A 19,151-nucleotide genomic window follows, 5' to 3' on the forward strand; every position below is an offset into this window, starting at 1 on the left:
CTCAAGCTCCCCCCTGGTATGGCTCCCTCCAGAATCTCACTTAGGTAGAATTCTCTTTCATTTTATGGAACTCACTGTTCCCTATGATGTTGTTTCCTCTGGAGTTGAAGTTTATTTAAACAAACTAATTAATGAAGATTGGCAGACCATACTTGCATTTGTCATTCATTGTCTTTTCTTTCTTTATTAAGTTCTCTAGAAGCTTTGAGAAGTCCTTCCTATTCCAACTGTACCTTTCCTCCCACAGTTTAAACCATGAGGAAAAAGGTATTCTTGAGCTGTATGAAATACTAGAACCAGTTCAGGAGCCATGACATTACATACTTCTTTAGAATCATGCCATTTCCTAGCATGTATATGTACTTACGTTATTCCTGTTGCCATCATCTTTTCATTTAAGTCTGGCCCCATGGGCAACTCCTAAGTGAAACCCATTACACTAGGACATTTGAGGCCTCCATACCCAGTTGTTTTTGATTTGTGGTATTAAAAATGAACCAAAGATAACAAACTCTTCCTTACAATTTTATAGAAAGCAACCACAAATATTTACAGATTATCATAGTTTGAAAGACAATGTATTCTCTTCTCTATTAAAAAATAGTTACACCTAAACTAGGACCCAGATAAAAAGATTCTGCCCCAGAGGAGTCTTAGAAATGCATAGCCATGTAAAAATACTTAGTTATAGAAATAACCATGAAGTTTACCCATAATGGAAATATGCTTCAATAATGAGTGGATCAGGGGCAGCTAGGTGGCTCAGTGGATTAAGAGCCATGGCTGAGTCGTGTACAAAGCTATTTCCTTGTATGGTATGAGATGTTAGTCTTATAGCTCCTAGGGTCAAATATGGCCCCAGACACTGCTTAGCTGTGTGACCCTGGGCAAGTCACTTAACCCCCATTGCCTAGCCTTTACTACTCTTTATCATAGAAGCAATATACAATATTGATTCTAAAATGGAACAGAAGTTTTGTTTCTTTTTTTTTTTAACCCTTAACTTCTATGTATTGACTTGTAGGTGGAAGAGTGGTAAGGGTAGGCAATGGGAGTCAAGTGACTTGCCCAGGGTCACACAGCTGGGAAGTGTCTGAGGCCGGATTTGAACCTAGGACCTCCTGTCTCTAGGCCTGGCTCTCCATCCACTGACCTACCCAGCTGCCCCCAGCACCATTATTTTACATCTGCGATAACTGAGGTTCTAGGATTGGAAGTGACTTGCTCAAAGTCCCACAAGGAGCTTAGTAAGAGAGCCAGGATCTGCGACAAGGTTTTCGGACTCTTTCTACTCTCTTCTGCTGCCTGATAAAGCGAAGAGAGCTGTGGAGAAGCCAAAGTAACCTTTTTTCCCCCCTTGGCTTTGCAATATATTTTTATATTTGTGTTTGAATACAGCCAATGCTGATAACCTGTGACTTTACTTCAAAGAGAATAACAAAACCCCACTGTGAAGAAAGTGGGAGACTGGTGGTGTTTATCATCCTGCCCCTTCCCTCAACTCTTCCATGCAGCCTGTGCAATCCAGTAAATAAACAGTATGATTTCTCATAATCATCCAGAGATGAACTATCCTATTTGGAACCGCTCCTTAAAAAGAGAGGGCAGGCATTGGGGTTTTAAGGTAATCGTAGTAATAATAATAGCAGCTGATATCTATTCGCTTCCCCGTAGGGTTCTTGCAAGGAAATCAAGTTGAGATGTCAACCAAAAATGAAGGACAGAAGCACCTCATTTGTTCAGCATCCTTTGGGAATGAAGTATTCGCATAAGTGAATTTTCTAGTTAACTGAAACTTATGCCCTTTGAGTTGCCATGTTTGTTTTTTTTTAGCCAATAAAGAGAGACAACATGCTGTGGTGGAAGGTGCCCCAACAGAACTGGGCATGAGCCAGCAGGGTGTTATGGGTCATTCCCCAAGATGATTCCTTTTTTCAGTCAGACATAACCAAGGCTGTGCAGGTAAATGCCTACCAGCCTGGCTCTAGGGAAGAAAGGAGAGGAAAAGGATTCTTGTACACACACACACACACACACACACACACACACACACACACACACACACTGTTCATTTTAATCTGCATTATTAACACTTTCTTATGTCTAGAGACAATCAACCAAACAATCAATCCAGCCCTTGCAGGAATTGCTTGGGCTGGAAGTTTAACAATTGGCTCTTTCTTCCATGCTGGTTCAAGGCCGGCTGCAGCACAGCCCTGGTTATAACTAATCTGCATCATTAAGAAATTCCAAGTCAGCATGGCAAATAAGTGTTCTTCCATTCGCCCAGAGCATTCATTCAACAAATATTTATTGAGGGCCTACCGCTCTGGAGGCATTTTGCTAGGATTTGTATCCATTTATGGCAGGTGAGCAGAGAGTGAATGCAATCTCATTTATTTTATCATCCTGTGTTTTTCTAGGGTCTCTATGTCATTGTGCCTGTTAGATGGGGGGAGGGAGTATTAAATTGTTCTTACTCTTAAAATTGCCTCGGGGGCTGCATTCTAATTAGGGGAGCATTTGTTTGGAGTCTGGGAAAATATTGGGGGGTTTAGGTTTGTTTTCACCAAGTGGGAGTTGAATTTAGAGTTTCTGATTTGGGAATTATATACTCCTAGGGAAAAGGAGGAAAATGGTTAGAGGGTCCGCTTTAGAGTCAGGAAGAAATCGGTTCTTGTCTTGCCTCAAGCACCATGTGACCATGGGCAAGTGAGTCACTTAACCTCTGCGTTCTCCAGGTTATGAATTTCAATTTTTATAAGTAAATGTTTTATATTAAAAAGAGACGAATTGCTGGTCTGTATTATTAGCGAAGGAAAATTCCATACGTGGAATCCTCCACCCGGATCAGATCACAGGTGAGACCAGAAAAGAATTTTGAAAAAGCCCCAGAGCCGAGCAACGTCGTCGGTCTCTTCTGGAGATTTTCGAGCTGAGAGTTACAGGAACTGCTTTTATTGTCATTCTTCCCATGTGATACCTGGAGTGAAAAGGCTACTGCCGTGTTAGCGGCGTAAAAAGCCAGCGGTGTCCTTTCCACTCAGTACCAGCAGCCCCCGCTTCGAGGATGGGTCCTCTGATTGGCAAATGTCAGGGTGGGGGTGGGGGGACCAGTTCCAGGCAATAAAGTCTATGCCGTTTGCCTTTGACTACTAGTTTGGAAACGGAATTTCAGCTTGGGCTTTTCTCTTCCATCTTGCAAAAGCTAATGCAGGGACTAAGCAGACGGCAGCCTCTCTTGGTCACTCCCCATCCCAGCCATAATTGCAGTCGCTGCCCACTGGAGTCAGAGGGAGTTTGTGGGGCCGGGCCTGCGTAAGTGGCTCTGGCTGTTGCTATAACAACAGAACCTGGGTCTAATTTCTTTGGAGGAGGGAAAAAAATGAATTGTTGCTGGTGGGCTGAAGCCAAGATGCTTCTTCTGGCAGATGAAAGCTTCTCCCGCCGTCACCAGCCTCCAGTGCTCCGTTGTTTATGGCCGATGTTCATTGTGTTGGGTACATGTGTGGCGCTGGAAACATTTGGGGAGGTGCAATCAGAGGCACGGCTGCCAGCTCGGAGGAGCGGGCTTGGCTGGGGGTGGGGGGTGGGGTGGGCACCCTTTCCCGCCTCTCATGGAGCCCAGAAGGAAAACTCTGCCTGCAGTTGCCTTCTTTTTCCTACGTGGTGAACAAAGTTACTCCAAAGACATATAAATAATGGCAGCCCCCCATTCCCTCTGCCTTCTTTTCTGCTTTGGGTTAAGAACCCACTGTGAAACGGAGCCCTGGGAGTCAGGCATTGTGTAGAAAGAAGAATAATGTCCTGCTAGCTTACAGAGGGTTATTTTCTTTTCTTTTCTTTTTCTGTGTCGAGAATTTCTTTTCTTCCCAGAGGTAGGAGGATCTCAGCTGCTGGCGAGTCCTGGCTTTATGCAAACTGCAGATCACACGGAGGAGCAGGGGACGGCTCCTCCGAGGGAAAGGGAAAGCTTCCCCCCCCCCCCCTTCCTAGATGAGAAGATCTTATTTCAATATTTTTGTTTTCCAAAAGGGAGAGAAGGCATGCTGGGATTTGATTCAAAAGCAATGTCAGGGCCTGGTGCTCTGAGGCTGTTTGCAACCTCAGGGCTGGGGCAAGCCTGAAGTGTTATTCACTGAAACAGCCTCCTGCAAGGGGTTGGAAATGGAAATGAGGGTTTCTCATTGAAAGGATGGAACATTTGGAGTAAACACTGAAATCAAAATATTCTTGATTTGCACCCAAGGGAGAGAAATGGACTCGGCCTCCCTGAAGTATTTCTCCTTTCTGCCTCCTTTCTCTCCCTTCCTCCCTACAAATAAACAAAAAAACAGAAACCTGATGTTCAGTTCCAATGTGCAGAATATTTTGGTGGGGATGGTTAGGGGAAGCCTCCATCTGGGACTGATACACAGAGAATCTGTTTATTTAATTAATTTATTTATTTCGCCTCTTAAACATCCTCTTTCTCATCTTGTAAGCTTTCTCTAACCATGCCCTCCTCTCCAAAATAAAAATAAGCCAAAAACAAAAAACACAACCACCTTATTTTTTATTCGATTGATAAATTTAAAGCTAGAGGAGACCATAGAGTTCATTTTAAAGATGAGGAAAATGAAGGATTAATGATTTGGCCCCGGTGCACAGGACAGGACTAGGATTCAAACTTAAGTCTGCCTTCTCCAGACCTTCTTCTCTTCCAACCTTAATTTATATGTCACACAAAATTCCATTAGGAAAGGCATTGAACTAGGACACACACTGGTTCTCTGTGAATCGTACGAATCACATGTATGTACATGTATAATAAGTAGGTTGAGCTTTAAAAAAAACAAACCAGTATCACTTCCAAATAATTCTCTCTCCTGCCCACCACCCATGAAAGCAAGGAGATTTAGGATTCTCATTTGTAGCAATGAAGATCAGTGACAATTAAGCAAAACAAATCAACACATTAACCCTGTCTGACAGTGTGTGCCTTTTTCCATGCCTCCAGTTCACAATTCCCTGAAGGCACAATTGTTCCTTGCATTGATCAGAGTTCTAATGTCTTTGTGTGGGCCTTTGTGTGCCACAGTAAACCCACAAATCAACTAATGCTATAGACATCCATCGAAGAATGGTGACTTTAGAAATTGTCATTGCCCCCAGGTAATTTTTTTTGATGATGATGATGATGATGATGTATAAAAGGGCAGATGAAATTGGTGGTGAATATAGAAGGATTTTTTTTTATCAAAAAAAGATTCAAACAAACGTTTTCTACAAGATGTTCCAGGGAAGGAAGTTTCCAGTGAACCATGTATGCATCTGCCACCTCCTGAAATTTGTAGGGCTGCAGCTCTCATCACTTCTCAACACATGCTCATTTTCCAGAACAACATCTTCCTTTGTAGACTATCACAGTGATTTTCTGTGACTCAGGCAGATCTGACTCAAAGACATGAGCAAGTTCTTCTTAGATTGTCACGTCATTGATGACTCAAATGCCCTCAGTGGATTTCTAAGCCAGACTAGCTTTGATCGATGAATGTCGGAACTCTTAGGAATGTTGTATATTTCAGTGACCAGTAGTCTGGTGAAATGCAACTTCAGGGGTCCAAGGAGACCCTGGACATGGGCAGCCATGGCGATTTAGAAGCAGACTTCTTAGGTTAACTTGTAATAGCTTCCACGAGAGGCAGTATGGTATAATCAAAAGAAGAATAGATTTGGACTCAGAGAATCTGTATTTATAGCCCAACTTTGCCACTTACTACCCCTTGTACTTCTATGGGCCTCATTTTGTTCCTCTGTAAAAGGAGGGGATTGGATTACATGGTCTTGAAGGTGCTTTCTGACTGAAAAAAATGACTCTCCGGTCGATTTCAGATGGACTTATTCTATATTGGATGAGACAGATGAAGTGACAAAGTGACCGCCCCCTCGTAGCATCACCTGGACCTCTCCTAGAGAGACTGGGACTGTCCCTATACTTGCATATCTGATTTTAAATGGTTGCAAAGCATTAGAAACAGTGACAGTCATCCAGGTGTGTTTTGTTATTGTTGGTCAGTCGTGTTCAACTTTTGGTAACCTACATTTTGTATTTTCTTGGAGAGATACTGAATGGTTTGCCATTTCTCCAGATTTTTTTTTTTAACATTTGAGGGACTGAGGCAAACAAGGTTAAGTCACTTGCCCACAATCACACTAACTAGTAAATGTCTGAATCCAGATTTGAACTCATGAAAAGAAGTCTTCCTGATTTCAGGGCCGACACTCTATCTACTTCACCACCTAACTGCCTCACCCAGGTGTATATCTACAGGTTAACTTGTGGACTGTTAGCTTTTAATTTGAATCTTATATCAGGAAAAAAAAATCTTTAGCAAACCTCATCTTTCACAAATAAGAAAGTAGAAAAATAATTTAAATTCCTCTTTTTGTCATTTAAAGTCCTTTACAATCAGGATCCAGCTTTACCATTCAAGATTAAGCCTTGTTACTACCTTTCTCTTACTTCCAAGGTCCTGCCAAACAGACCTGTTACTTTTCCCCTGAATTTGAAATACAATTTCCAAACTCTGGGCCTTTGCCCAAGCTGTTCCCCAGACCTGGAATGATCTCCCCCCCATCTCCACCTCTCAGAATTCTTTGCTTCCTTCATATCTCTGCATAGATGCTATCTTTTCTGGGAAGCCTTCTGTGACCCCTAGTTGTTAGTACTTTCCCTTTCCTCAGATAAGCTTACCTCTCTTCACCTGTTGTCTGCCCCACTTGCATGTAAGCTTCTTGAGGAGAGTGAGATCTTGGTGAGACAAGGTTTCCCATGAAATGCTTTTGGTATGAGAGTCCACCCTTGTTTTGCGTGAGTGTGGAGCTGATGATCTCCAATGTAAAATGTTTAATAAAATTGGGAAATTCTTCATTATGTAGATGGCTCTCTGGAAAGGAAGGAGAGAGATATGAGGGGAAATTTAGAGTCTGTAACAACAAAAGAGATCAATAAAAACATTTTTTTTAATTAGAGAAGCAGTGGTTTCTTCTCTGTGGGAGGGCCACACTCAGTGACTTGGGTATTGAACTTCATCAGATGGCCCTTGACTTCACCAGCCTTCTACATGGGATAGGTCTTCATGGCAAAAACCTTGGAGTCATCTTTGCAATTCAGTAATTCAGTAAACATCTCAGTGCCCATTATTTGTAAAGCACGATGCTGGGTCCTGGTGATAAAAAGATGGAACCAAAATAGCTCCTTTTCCTCTAGGAGCTTCTCTTCCTCCTGGGGTTACAAATAGAGAGGCTGAAATATTAATAACCTGTCTGGAGAAGGAGGCTGCATTTGTTGCAGTACCCTTTCCCCCTTGCCTATTTATGTGGTTCTCTCTCCAGATTCTGATCAAACACAGGTAGTAAATTTTACTACAGACAGTAGTTGTGTCCTGCTCACTTTTGATATTTTCAGCGAAAACTAGGGTTTCTTTACTCTCAGTGAGCAAACTCTATCTACCAATGCATGTTAGTATCTGTAAATTCTTGTTTCAGAGAGTGCCATAGAGAGCAAGAGGCTAAGTGACTTATCCAGGGTCACACAGCCAGTGTGGCTCAGAGGGTGGTCATGGTCCAAGACTTTCTGGCTTTGAGGCCAGCGCTCTATTCCATATACTATCGTGCCTCTCATTGACTGGAAAAATATATTACTATAGACTGAAGATAAGGTTTTGATTTGGAGACAGGAGAAAAGGAAGTAACTGGATTCAGGGGCGATATCCTTACCCTTTCTTTGATATTTTTATGAAACCCTGGCTTCATTAGTGTGGATAGCTCTGCCATGATTGTAGATCTTGTTTGTCCCAAATTCTCCTCCTGGATTATTCTCCTCTAAGTCTTATACCCACCATATGGTTTTCCATTGCCCTCTGGGTTACTGGCAGTTCAGATTTCCCAAGATTAATCCTTACTTGGTGTTTACTTTGATATTCATACAGTGCCCTGTCTTCAGAGAAGCTTAAAATACTTTTGTTTTCAAAACAGTAACTTCACAAGAACACCAAAAGCCCAACTCCCCTTTCAGAAATAACCCAAAGAACCTTAGCAAACTTTCCCATCCCTCCAAAACTCCATGGTTTTTACTTTGAAAAACTATGGTTGTCCTGGCACTGAGATAGCCCAAAGCTTTGCCATACATCACTAGAGATGTGGTGAAACTCAACCATTCTTCAGTTGTTGGGCATAGGAGTTTTTCCAGTTTTTTTTGCTATTATAAATAGAAGAGTTTATGACTATATTTCTAGGTGAGGTCTTTTTTCCTTTCCTGTTGTCTCTTTTAGGGAATAGGGTATGAGCAGTAACATCATTGCCTCCTACCTCTTAGAGAATGCTCTAGAAATTTGTTCCTCCCAGGTTGTCTGCTTTAGTCCTTAAAATGTGCTCGCACCCCCCACCCCTCTTTCTGCTCTTCTTATCCCAGCCCCATATACACTCTATAATCCACTGATACTGGCAACAACTCATCTCCTGATTATCACTGTCTTCAGTCTTATTTCTCTCTTCTATAAAAGAAAGGTATTAGACAAGATAATCTTCAGCCTCATTCCTCTAATAGTTCATAGAGTTTCATAATTCATAGATCTAGAATTAGGCTCTTGTGGTCCTCTCAGCTTCCATTAAATGATGGTTCAGTAGGAAGAAATGGAACCGGATCCTTTCTCCACATCCAATGCCTCTAATGATGTATGCATTCTAAGTAGTTACCCTGCCTCAAGGATAGTGTTCATATTGGAGGCAGATATTTTTTTACCCCCTCCTGGCCATGTACTCAAAAGCATATTCCTTTCTAAGTAGGTGCTTTGAATAGACTTAAAACTATCTGCTCCCTATTCCATTGCATAGATACAGGGTCATCAGCTCCAGTACTGGCTCATCTATATGTAAGTAAAGCCTTGTGTTATCTCATGGTGGATGGCAGTCTTCTCCCCCTACTCCCATCCAAAATAGACTCTGCCCTTTCATTTGATTATGCTTTTCTTGAGCATAATGAACCAACAGTTCATCCTGTACCTTAACACACAAAACCAACTTGTATTTATTTTGTGTGGACTGATTTATTTACATCTTGTCTCCTGATGAAATACATAAGTTCCTTAGGGGTGGGGACACTCATTTTTTTGTCACTATCTCTCTAGGTCCCAGCAGAGTACCTCTAGGTGTATAATAAATGTTTGTTGATTGACTAATTGATTGATTCAGTCCATGGTTAAATCTCCTGCCCTAGAAGTGAGAACAAGTCCCTTCTTTTACCTCACAGGAAAGTCTTGTGAATCTGAGAGAAAGGATGCTCTAAAAGTTCTGCCTAGCTATGGGGTATTAGTTGAAGAAGTTAAAAGTGTCACCCAGCTATAGGATATTTCTTCTTCTCCTTCTCCTTCTCCTTCTCCTTCTCCTTCTCCTTCTCCTTCTTCTTCTCCTTCTCCTTCTCCTCCTCCTCCTCCTCTTCCTCCTCCTCCTCCTCCTCCTCTTCTTTCCCTTCTTCCTCTATGAATTCAAGAGAAAGGAACAAATCCTGCCTGGCACTCTTAGAAACCGGGTTTAGGGATAGCTAGCAAGATCATCGACACTGATTATTTGCATGGAACAGGGATGCCTTTCCTCAGAATACATTCATTCAGGAGACCAAATGACACATTAGAAGGTCACTCAATGAGCATAGGCTATGTCTAGCCTCGTGAATTCTCTCCTACTCTGCAGGTGTTTTTAAATTTAAAAAATTAAATATTAAATAACCAATATTGATTGTTTAGTATCAGAAAATCCCCCCACCCCCACCCAGGGCAGCATTGAAGACACATTGAAACAGGAACTGACTTTTTTTGTCTAAATTCCATACAAAGCATATTTTACAATTTCCAAGATTACAATTTATCTCATGTTAATTACACTTACTCTGTCATGGTGAAATGCTGCCTTAAAGGCTATCCTCCAACAAGATCTCTCCCATACATGCCCCAAACCATGCAAGATTCCTTGAAAGATATAAAAGAGAGATAAATTTGTCCATCACAGAAATGCACAAGGCCAGCCAGCCATGCAATGACAGCCAGGAGTAACTGATAGACAGCTTGTGTGATCCATTGGTAGTAAGTGGAATGGGTAGTCAAACCACCTCCTGCACACAAAGGTTTCTCAGTAATGTAAGCTGTGCTGCAGGAGAGAGCCTCTGGATAGTCATTATGAAAAAGAAATGGATTCTTTTAGGGAAACTGACCCATGATAACAACACATGTTTTTATATGCAAGGGGATGAGCAGCTCACTTCAGTTCCTGGTACTAGCACATCCTTTAATGGGAGAAAACATTGCTGTGCAATCACTGTGCTACAGAAAGGAGGGAGAATATTCAGGAAGAGATTTTGCAGTTTTTTGCACCAGAGTGTGTTGCTAAGACTCTTGGTTTTTGAGAGCAGAGGGTATGGTAGCCTCTTAAGACAGGGCTCTCTATTATAAGGCTAAGGATCTTGAACTGGGTCCCTTCAAGCTTTGTTTGGGAAAGGGATGATTTCTCCCCATTAGCAATCTGCCTATTCTGAAGCTTGCCCAGCTGCGTGTTTGTGTAAGATACAGAGCACTGCAGAAACACTACTTCATCTCTTCTTCTACCTCCCTAGAGGGAAAAAAAGAAAAGAGAGAGAACTGAACTGAACTTCTGGCTCCCTGATTTTCTCATTGCCTGAGAAGAGCCAGTAGATGATAGCAAAGACAGAGAATATGTGAGAAATCTTTTGACACTTTAAAAAAATAGTATCTTCACTGATGTGTGACGTTCTCTAGGAGTAGGTATAACCTAGGAACTTGAGATGTGGAATCATGGAATAAATAAATACACACACATGCATGTACCTATGAAATTGTCAAATGAGAACTCAAAGGTAGAGGGAAAATCTCAACTACATACCCACCAGGTCAAAATTTAAATATACTAGGGCCATGTTGGCAAACCTGTGGCACATTGCCAGAGGGGGATGCTCCTCTTCCCCCTCCATGCACACCTGAGGACATTTCCCACTTTACTCGCCCTTTGGGAGCACTTCCTCCTTCCCCTGTCTCAGGTAAGGTGGGGGCTTATATACGGCATGAGAGTTGCTGTTTGGGCACTTGGTCTCTAAAAGGTTTGCCATTACTGTGCTAGGGAATGATTCAGGTGACTTGATAAAAACAATTCCTAGAGTTGTGTCTTCAACAATTAGAGAGGTACCAAATTTTAGGAGGAAGAACACTGGAGCTGAGGAGCCTAGATTCAGTTTCTCATTTTGCTATTACATAAGATAATAGATTTAGACCTGGAAGGGATCTTAGAGGCCATCTAGTCCAGCCCTTTGAGTAAACTGAAACCAATTGGCTCAAGATAGACCTCTGACTTTGCTATATCAGGCTGTCTCTTAACTAGCTGGGTGACCTTGAATAAGTAACATCTCTTCTGGGCTTCCTTTTCCTCATCTATAAAATATAGAAATAGACAAGCTTACAACTCTAAATCTGTGAGTTTATGAACCCAATCATGACTTTATCATCTTCAATTGGAACTAATTAGCCACCACATCAGTAGAGGCATGAACTATCTATTTTCTTCCAAGTCCACTAATCTTTAAATAAAAGATAATTCTTGTAGCCAAACATATAGTTGGAACTGAGCTTGAATCAAGAAAACAGTTTTTGCTACTGTTATTCACAAAAAATGTGTACCAAGATTCTTGTGAAAATAGTAGTATTTTGTAACCATTGAATGGAGGATATTATTGTTGCATCTATTTTCTTTTTGAAGCTACTGAAAATATTTTGATTATAGTTGAATGTTTGTTATCATCTGGGGATTTTACACATGGGACAGTCAGAAAAATGTTTCACACTTTTCCATCCTGTACCATAAATGACTTCCGAGGCCTCTTTCATGGATGCTCTTGGAATTCTATAGTCTTAAAACAGAGAACCTAATGAGAGAACTGCTATTCTGCTGGCAGCTAGGGCCTCCTTAGTGTTATCCTTTGTCTTAACCCCACCCCATTCACCCACATTTCCCCTTATTTCTATATTGAATTTTATATATTTCTATACCAAACCGTATGTTCAACACTCCTTTTTCCTTTTCAGAGAAGTGAGGTTCATCTGATGTCCACTCTCCCACCTCTTCCTTTATAAATGAATACTTTTCTTCTCATATACCCCCTTATTAGAAATAGCAAGTCCTACTACATTCTTTCCCCATTCTACATTAATGCATTCTTTTTACCCTCCCTCTCTTAACCTCTTCAAAACTGTCAAAAGAACTGGTCTACTCCCCAGGAACTCTGTTTTTCTTATTAACTCTTCCAATGCACTTCAAAGATTTTGAGCTTCTGAAGGGACACTTGTTACTTTTCTCCCATTAGAATGTCAGTACTAAGGGCTCAGACACTTCCTAGCTTGTATGACCCTGGACCAGTCACTTAACTCTAATTGCCTAGCCCTTGCTGCTCTCCTGTTTTAGAACTAATACTAAGACAGGAGGTAAGGTTTAAAAAAATAGAATGTCAGTACTATACCATCATACTTCCTTCCCCTCCTGTTGTTCAAATAAGTTAACCTTTCTAGATTTCTCCTGCTTCTTACTTTAAAAGTCCATTAAAGATCCATTTTTCCTGATAAAATTATATACAACTTTTCATGTTATGATTCTTGGTGGTGAGTCTTTTGGAGTATTGTATGCCAAATATTATATCCAAGTTCTTTTTATTTGTAGTAGAAGGTGCCAAATCTTGTGTGATAATTATCTTTGCTCCTTGAAATGTTTCTTTCTAGATGTTTCAGTATTTGGGGGATGGGATTTGGGGTGTGACATAGCTGGGACTTTTCTTTTTAGGTTTCCTTTCAGGTAGCGGTCAGTAGATCCTTTCTAAATTTACTTTGCCTTTTGGTTCTAGTAGATCTTGGCAATTCTCATTAATAATTGCTTGAAATATAGTGTATAGGCCATATTTTTTTGAATTCATAGTTTTTAGAATCCAATGATTTTGGAACTATCTCTCCCTGACCTTTTTCTCTGCAGATTGATTTTTTAATTGAAAAATCTTATTTAATTAATTTAGAATATTTTTCCATGGTTACATGATTCATGTTCTTTCCCTCCCCCCCACCCTACCCCATAGTCGACGTGCAATTCCACTAGGTTTTACATGTGTCATTGATAGAGACCTATTTCCATATTATTGACAATTGCACTAGGGTTATTGTTTAGCATCTATATCCCCATTCATATCCCCATTGACCCATGTGGTCAAGCAGTTGTTTTTCTTCTGTGTTTCTACTCCCACAATTCTTTCTCTGGATGTGGATAGCATCTTTCTCATAAATCCCTCAGAATTGTTCTGGATCATTGCATTGCTGCTAGTAGTGCAGGTTGATTTTTTTAAATATCAGAGCTTACATTTTCTTCTTTTTCTTTAATCTTTTAATTTGGTTTTAATATTTCTTGTTTTCTCATGGAGTCACTGACTTCTGTTCGCATTATTCTAGTTTTTAGGGAGCCCATTATTAGAGTAAAGTTTACTACTTTCTCTTCTAAACTTTTTATTCTCCTCCGAATTCTTTTATCCAGAACTATAATTTCATACTTTTATCTCTTCCTTCTTTTCTTCTAGGTATTCCTGTGGTCTTCATAGCAAACCAGTTTTTCTATTTAGCCTCTGCTTGTAATTGTTTCAAATGAATCTTCTTCTTTGGGAGACCACTAAGCCATAATGATTTTTTATCTTATTTGGTGCTTGATTTCCTCATTTCTTCAGCTTTAGTTCCTGCATTGGGGCTCCATTCAAGGGTCAGGCTCTGTCACCTGCTGTGCTTTGGGTAGGAGAGTCAGCTCAGCTTGCTCTTGCCCTGAATTACCTAGGTTCCTTCCACCTCCCCCAGAACTCTCTGAATCTTTGAAGGCCAGAGTTTTCAGTCATTGGATTCCTTGTTGCTGTCTTGGGCCAGAGTGTACTATGGAGCCCTGGACCTCGGATGTTCTTGATTTGAGTTCTATGATACCAATACGGTGCTAGTCACTGCCTGCAGGGACTTCCTGGGGCTTCCAGAGTCCCCTCCCTGGGGTTTTCTGGCTGCCCTGGAGCTTTCTTTGAGCTATCCTCCTGCTCTTGCTGCTTCTGGACAGAGCCTTTGTAAGCTATAGATGTCACTAGTCCATCTCTGATCACACCTAAAGGCTACCCTACATTGTCAGTGTCTTTGCTGGCAGCTCCATTTCCTGTTTCCCATGAACTTCTCGCTGAATTTTTTGTGTAGTTCTGAGGTAGAAAAAGTCTTATTAAAATTTCTCATTATATTTCACTATCATTATTTGCCTTATTGAAAAACTTCAGAGTTTTTCTGGAGTAGACAAGTGGGATCTGGATAGTCTGCTTCCAGGCAGTCATCTTGCCCAGAAGTCCTCAGTAGAATCCTTTAATCAAAGACTGGATAATCCCTTGTCAAGGAGGTAGGACTGGGAATTCTTGTTCAAGTATAGAAGGAACTGGGTGGCCTCAGAGAGCTCTTCTAATCCAGCAAATCTGTGATTCTTTTTCTAATAAGGTAGCATTCTTGAATACTCTCAAACCCTAGAATTCCTCTTCCTAAACATGAGACCTGCTTTAAAGTTTCTACAGTGTTGGATATCAAAAGACAGACTGGTGATAAGGAACTACCAGGAGGAAGCTAGCTTTTATGTTATGTTGGATACATAAGCAACACCAATCACTTAGAACAAAGTAATATGTACTCAGGAAGACCAACTAGTGTACAAGGGCACCAGGGTGAAGAGCACCTTCTACCTCATTCTTTCCTGTTCTCTTTCTTCATATATGCCTTCTAACATGGCGGGAGGGGAGGTGGTTTTCATGTCCTTCTTCCCCAGCTCCAGTTGGCCAAATCTTTGCCACTCACAGGCAAAGCCATCATACTGAATGGTGGAAGACTTGTAGATGATATAGTTTGCTATAACAATGTAGTTGACTAAATTGGTGAAATTGGAAGGGCCCTAAGACGTGTGGTATGCCACATGCTTCCAACCAGAATGGCGTCCAATTCATTCATTTAAATTAATATAAATTCAAAATGTTAAACTCTCCAAAGAAGGGAATCCTCTAACCTCTTTTACTAGTTTGTTTAGTTCAGTTCAATGATGATTTCAACTAATCAAATCTTCCTAACAATTAGAGCTACCAAAAAGAGAATGGGCTATCTTAGAGGTGATAGGCTCCCTCACATTAGAAGTTTTCAAAGTCTCCTTGCCAAATATGTTGTTGTGAGTTACGGATAGGACTCAAATGAATATCTATAGAGATTCCTTTCAATGTTGGAAAAAATTCCATAATTTATGAAGTGCCAACTTTTTGGGTAAGATAACTGATTCTGCATCCCAGCCTCGTGATGGAGAGGAAAGAGTCCTAGATTTGAAATCACAGGATCTGAGATGATCAGCTACTCATTAGTTGTCTGACTGAACAAATCCCTTATTTTTTCAACTGATTTCTCTTCTGCAAAATGGACTTATTGCACTAGTAAACTTTATAGTTCCTTCCAGTTCTAAACTTATGATCCTACCTCTTTCTTATGGCTGGCCTTTCTTCTCCTTATTGAAATTTAAGCTTCCCCTTTCTAGCCTCTATGGACATGAATGATGAATGATGGACATCTTTTGTGTGGTGATAATGTGTATATTTATAGTCTTCTTTCAGCTTACTTTTCTCCAAATTAAAGCATATCTATTCCATTTGGCTTTTCTTAAATTAGACTCATTTTCCATTTGGATCCTGTTCAAAATTTCCTCATCTCAATAAGACAGTGAAACTCCAGTGAATAAATGTCAAGTTCGTGGGGCCATTCCCTTATTTGTTGCAAGATTTCTAGCTAATTTAGTTAGCCTTTGGGAATTGGAGATGGATAAAATGTCTTATGTGTTCTCTACTGCCACACTTGACTCTCCAGCTCCATAGAATGAATGAATGAATGAATGAATGAATGAATGAATGAATGAATGAATGAAAAGTATTTATTGAGCATTTAGCCATTTGCTAAACACAGTTTCTACTGTCTTACTTTTAAACTTGTGTTGACAAATTTTGACAAATCCCTAAACCCAGACAGAGAAGAAGCATTATGGGGAATTGTTGGACTGTCATTTTTGAAACCTTTATCGCTTTCATTCCTGGGCATGCTTTGCATGATTTTAGTGCGTTATTAACACTGTATGGTATTTCAGTGCAAGAGTTACAAAGATCTTTATTGGAGTCTTTAAAATATTTCATTCCTGGATGTTCTCTATTAAGATGTAACATTCTTAATGTTTTTAAGAAATGACTGGCTCTTCCCCTCCAAGATGATTAATCCACCTCCAAGTCTTATGCTTGGCATTGATTTTGAAAATAACAACAAATGACTTATCCTTTGCAAAAGCACTGCCCTTAACTCCCACTCACCCCCCACCAAATCTACGATTTGTTTTTTGGTTCCTTTTTCCTAAAAACAGAGCTGATATGTGGTGTTGGGCTCACTGGAAGGTATGGCCTCTTTTCTCTTAGAGCAGTGAAGGGCAAACGTTTTAAAGAGGGGGCCAAAGGAAAGGAAATGCTCATCTGTCAGTCTGTTTCTAAGGCAACTCTTTTGAAGTTTCATTGTATTGTATCCTACTCATTGTATTCGTCAGATTAGGAATAATATCGCTGGCTGGATGGAAGATTTCAGCTCCCCCGCAGGCCATAGTTTGCCCATCACTGTTTTAGAACTCAATATTAATCTGATGCTGGTTTAGAAACATAGTAGAAGAGTTTCTTTCCCCAGGTGTAGAGGATTCTGGGAACAGAAAGTTTGGAACTCTTCCTACTGTGATGCTTTAATAATAAATTTTTAATCTATGACCTATGACAATCTTTCTTGTATGTGTTTTTCCTTCCAGCTTCAAGAGACTGTGAAGAGAAAGTTGGAAGGAGCCCGGTCCCCCCTTAATGGCGAACAGCAGAATGGCGCCTGTGATGGGAACTTCTCCCCAACGAGCAAGCGAATCCGAAAGGACATTCCTGCAGCAATGGACACCATTAGCAATCTGCCCAACAATATGCCTTTGCCTTCTGTTTCTCCTCTTCACCAGCTGGACATGAAGCCTTCTTTACCCTTGCCGAACAGTGGAGCTCATGCTCCGGGGATCATAGAAGAGCTGGGTAAGAATGGCAGGCTGCCGGAGATTAAACTTTCCATGAATGGTTGCAGTGACCTTGAGGATAGCTTTGCCATCCTGCAAAACAAGGAACTCAAACAAGAACCACTGGATGACCCCACTTGCATTGACACTTCGGAAACATCGCTTTCCAATCAGAACAAGTTGTTCTCAGACATTAACCTCAATGATCAAGAGTGGCAGGAGTTAATAGATGAGCTGGCGAACACTGTCCCTGAAGACGACATACAGGACTTATTCAATGAAGATTTTGAAGAGAAGAAGGAGCCGGAATTCTCTCGGCCAACCACCGAGACGCCTCTTTCTCAGGAGAGTGCGAGCGTAAAGAGTGATCCTTCTCACTCTCCATTTGCTCACGTCCCCATGGGATCTCCCCAAGGGAGACCGTCTTCTTCCGGCCCTCCATTTTCTAATGTTTCCACAGCTAGTAGCATACCTTCTGTTTCTAGTACTCCGGTGGCACCAAATCCTGCCAGCTCGCCAGCAAACTGTGCTGTCCAGTCCCCCCAAACTCCTAACCAAGCCCATACCCCGGGCCAAGCTTCATCCAGGCCAGGAAATGGTTATCTCATGACTCCAGCGGCAGGAACTGTGAGTGGTTCGGGACCTGGTCCGGTGGCGGTTTCCAGTGCGGATTTGTCTCCTGCAGAGCAGCTCAAACAAATGGCTGCCCAGCAGCAGCAGAGAGCTAAGCTTATCCAACAGAAACAACAGCCACAGCAACAGCATCCAAACCAGACTTCCAGTTGGTCACCAGTGGGGCCCCCGTCCAGTCCCTATGGAGGAGCCTTCAGTGCAGACAAACCAAATAGCCCCATGATGTACCCCCAAGCCTTTAACAACCAAAACCCTATAGTGCCTGCCATGGCAAACAACCTGCAGAAGACGACAATGAATAACTACCTCCCCCAGAACCACATGAATATGATCAATCAGCAGCCAAATAACTTGGGTACAAACTCTTTAAGCAAGCAGCCCAATATACTGACTTACGGAAACACTAAGCCTTTGACCCATTTCAACGCAGAACTGAGTCAGAGGATGACGCCACCTATGGCCAATCCCAACAAAAACCCGATGATGCCGTACATGCAGCAGCAGCAGCAGCCTCCGCAGCAGCAGCAGCCTCTGCCCCAGCAGCCACCACCACAGCAGCAGCCACCACCGCCGCAGTCCCAGCCCCAGCTCCAAGCTCAGATGGCGCACTTGAATGAGGAACAGAAGCGCATGCTTCTCATGAAGCAGAAAGGAGTGATGAATCAGCCTATGGCCTATGCCCCGCTTCCTTCTCACAGCCAGGTAAGTGAGAGGCCCTTGCAAGAGTTACGTTGGGCCATTTCAGAATTGCCAAGGAAAGAGTTACTTGCAGGAATACTTTCTTGTTTGGTCTTTGAATGTGTGTTTTCCTTCCTTTGCTTAAGATTGGAAAGTAGTTGCTGTTAAAACTTAGTATAACAAACTCTCTTGTCTTTGTCTAGTTTGAGACCAAAGTGGTTTAATTGTGGACAAATCATCGGGACAAAAGTATATTCAATAATGAAAAAAAAAATGAAGGAGATCTAGCAATACCAGATTTTAAACTGTATTAGCAATAATTATCAAAACTATTACTAGCTAAGAAGTAAAAAGGTAGATAAGTGGAATGGGATGGACAAACAACAAACAGCAGTAAAATATTATAGTAACCTTGTATTTGACAAAAGCATAGATCCAGGACTTTGGGGATAAGAAATCACTATTTGGATAGAAAAATTTCTGGGACAGTTGGAAAGTAATTTGGCAGGAACTAGGTATAGACCAATATCTTACACCAATGATGGGCAAACTATGGCCTATGGGCCAGATGTGGCCCCAGAAATGTTCTATCCAGCCACGCAGATGACATTATTCCTAATCTGACGAATACAATGAGTAGGATACAATAC

At 41.3% G+C, this 19,151-nt stretch overlaps 1 protein-coding gene across 1 annotated transcript in view; it reads left to right on the forward strand.

Moving 5' to 3' along the window:
- Positions 1 to 3,415: 3,415 nt before the first annotated feature.
- The window catches only part of MAML3 (mastermind like transcriptional coactivator 3), a 247,792-nt gene continuing 232,056 nt past the window's right edge, over positions 3,416 to 19,151 (forward strand). Inside the window, exons 1-2 of the mRNA XM_044681706.1 lie at positions 3,416 to 3,589; positions 16,948 to 18,525. Of these exons, the coding sequence (XP_044537641.1) occupies positions 3,416 to 3,589; positions 16,948 to 18,525 (1,752 nt within the window). The remainder of the gene's footprint in view (positions 3,590 to 16,947; positions 18,526 to 19,151) is intronic.

The sequence above is a fragment of the Gracilinanus agilis genome, chromosome 6 (genome assembly GCF_016433145.1).
Source record: "Gracilinanus agilis isolate LMUSP501 chromosome 6, AgileGrace, whole genome shotgun sequence".
Taxonomy (NCBI): Eukaryota; Metazoa; Chordata; class Mammalia; order Didelphimorphia; family Didelphidae; genus Gracilinanus; species Gracilinanus agilis.